This window comes from Dreissena polymorpha, chromosome 5 (assembly GCF_020536995.1).
Source record: "Dreissena polymorpha isolate Duluth1 chromosome 5, UMN_Dpol_1.0, whole genome shotgun sequence".
Taxonomy (NCBI): Eukaryota; Metazoa; Mollusca; class Bivalvia; order Myida; family Dreissenidae; genus Dreissena; species Dreissena polymorpha.
In genome coordinates this window covers 47,688,831-47,691,667 of record NC_068359.1, presented here as the reverse complement: position 1 = coordinate 47,691,667, position 2,837 = coordinate 47,688,831, and the positions used below count along the sequence as shown (strand labels likewise).

At 38.0% G+C, this 2,837-nt stretch overlaps 1 protein-coding gene across 1 annotated transcript; it reads left to right on the top strand.

The window, feature by feature from the left end:
• The first annotated feature begins 165 nt into the window (after positions 1-165).
• On the top strand, positions 166-2,370 carry LOC127831204 (transcriptional regulator ATRX homolog). The gene is made up of 5 exons (XM_052356195.1): positions 166-239; positions 555-663; positions 1,225-1,392; positions 1,667-1,893; positions 2,293-2,370. The coding sequence occupies exons 1-4, from the start codon at positions 166-168 to the stop codon at positions 1,742-1,744; spliced, it is 429 nt and encodes a 142-aa protein (XP_052212155.1). The 3' UTR covers positions 1,745-1,893; positions 2,293-2,370.
• The last annotated feature ends 467 nt before the right edge of the window (positions 2,371-2,837 follow it).

Here is a 2,837-nt window from a genome sequence, read left to right as displayed (position 1 = left end):
GTGTTGAATATATGAAGACATAATGTTCAAACACTCACGTGATCACCAAATGAAGATGGTACTGGTACTGGTACAAGGCAATAAACGTACTTCAGGAATTTCATTGCAAGTCTGTCCATGTAGTAACAAAGTATTGACGATGGTCTTTTTACTTCTATTGCAGAGATGTCATTCCCCAAACTGAGCACTCCAAAGAAAGGTGATCAGAGAGAGGGCAAGAGTAAAGGAAAGAAATCAAAGTTTTAAAGACGACATCAGTGACAATTCGGACTTTGTGACACCCAAGAAAAAGAAGCGATTCAAAAGCAAAATCTTAGATGCCAATATTTCAGACAGTAATTCCAAAGAAGAGGCAAATGGGAAAAAGGGAGCCAAAAAGGAAAAAGGTAAGGAACCATAAGGGTTGGTAAGATATGTTATCGCCAACAATTTATTCACCATTTTATTGGTGATGAATTGAGAAAAATGCTCTGCTTTGCAAAAGGTACAAAATGGTTGAATTTTCGTATGATGATTGTTTTATGCATTTACTTTGTTAATTGTGCAATTTGCAGCAAAGGGAAGCGTAAGGCAGAAGATAGCTCAGATGAGGACACATATACAGGAAATAGAAAATCCAAGGACAAGAAACGGCGCAGGATCAAAAGAATGGCGTACAGTGATGTATGTCTGTCTTTCCGTCACACTTTGCGTTTAGGTTTTGCGTTAAGGTTTCCAAAAATGCTCATAACTTCTATGTCACTTCAGATAGCAACTTGATATTTGGCATGCATGTGTATCTCATAGAGCAGCACATTTTGAGTGGTGAAAGATCAAGGTCATCTTTCAAGGTCAAAGGTCAAATTTATGGCTTTAAAGCGGCGCAGAAGGGGGGGCATTGTATTTCTGACAAACACATCTCTTGTTTCATCTGTTTCACATAATTTAGTGTTGCTGTTGTGCACATTAAACAAACTAAGAATATGTGATATTGTTTAAAAACATTTACAAATAAATAAGTTTGCTCAATGACAATATTTTCAAGGCAACTGAATACCTATTTCCTCATATTACTCTTGTACATATAAATATTGTGGTGATCTTGGCAGTATTTTACGTTCATAAGTCCATTTGCACACAAAGATGCTATTATTCTGTATTTAACAAGCACTTATTACTTAGTATCAATACGATGCATGATCACACCTTTAAAAACCCTCAACAAATTATTCTCTAATAATTCAGGAAGACGACATTGGGACAGACAAAGAGGACGTCCCAGACCCTGGCGGGTATCTCAAGCGTCGTAAGATCAGGAAGGTTCAGGGTCAGAAGAAGCTTGCAGACGAGACAATGGCTGCTCAGAAGGCAGAGGAATCTCGGAGAAAACGTATTGAGGAGAGGCAGAAAGAGGTATGGTAGCAGTGAAAGACTGTATCAGTTTACTGATATCCAGTTATAAATACCAAAAAATCCACTTAAGAATTGTTATAATAAATTAAAAAATATTTGAAAAAGGAAGGTCATATTCTGTATTTACAAAGGGAAATCTTAAGTTATACTGCAAGGACAATTTCAGATCAACTTGTTAAAAATGTGTTACTATTAAACAAATAAAATGGCCTTGGAGTCAAGGATGTTTGTGAATCTGAGGAATTTCCGTGAATATTTGCATCATTCATTCCAGTACAACGCTTACATACAGGTGGAAGGGCGGAGGAGGAAGGGGACATTCCAGAGGGCACTGAGCGGAGCAGGCCATTGACACGTCTAGCACCAACGATAAGATTCTTGGGTCGCCCCGCAAGGTTCTGGTGACGACCAAGTGCGTCCTGGAGATGGACGAGAACAAGAAGCCACTCATAGAGGTGGATAGGACCCTCATTAGGAAACTGAAGCCCCACCAGGTGGAAGGTTAGTTTGCGATTACTAGAATTAAACTTATAAGATGCCTTGTATGGTGTTGACAAAAACTTTCTGTTGTTTTATCTGATGTCAATATTGTAGACTGAGTATATAATTGACTACTCTTCTATTTTGGCTCTTATATTGTTCAACATCTCAATTTAAGTTCTATTTATCCTGATATCCACCTCATTTTTTTCTTTTGTGTTACTATATCTAAGTAGTATCAATTTCGTTATCATGTTGGGTTTATTTGAAGAATAAGTTGTTGACAAAAAGATTTTGTTATCATGGGCATATTTGGTAAATTTAATGTAAGATTGGCACAGTCATTTCAGTAGATTTTCAAGCTTGTCAAACATGTTATCAAATTCTATGTCTAAATAAAGTTGACTTATTGTTTCCCAGCTGTGCGGTTCATGTACAACTGCTGTGTGGAAAGATTGGTTATACTGAAGAAGGAAGAGGGAGCAGGCTGTATCCTGCTCACTGATGGGATTGGCCAAAACACTTCTGTAAGTTGGGAACCATTCTCTGTAGCTATTTAGGGAGGGGCTGTATCCTGGCTCACTGTATGGGACTGAGCAAAACACTGTAAGTTTGGACCCATTTTCTGTAGCGATTTAGGAGGGGCTGTATCCTGGCTCACTGTATGGGACTGGCAAAACACTGTAAGTTAGGAACCATTCTCTAGCGATTTAGGGGAGGGCTTGTTATCCTGGCTCATTGCATGGGACTTGGCAAAAACACTGCCATGAGTTCAAAATTATTGCTCAATTCTTATGTGTTACAGCTTCACTTAACCCAAAGTGAAATGATCGTTATCTTTCAATATTTCCCAACATATATTTACTTACAGTGTTTTTTGGTGGAACAACCATAAACATAAGCTGTATGATCTCAGATTTATTTTGTTAATAAATCAATGGACCTCGGATCATCTTTTTCCTCAG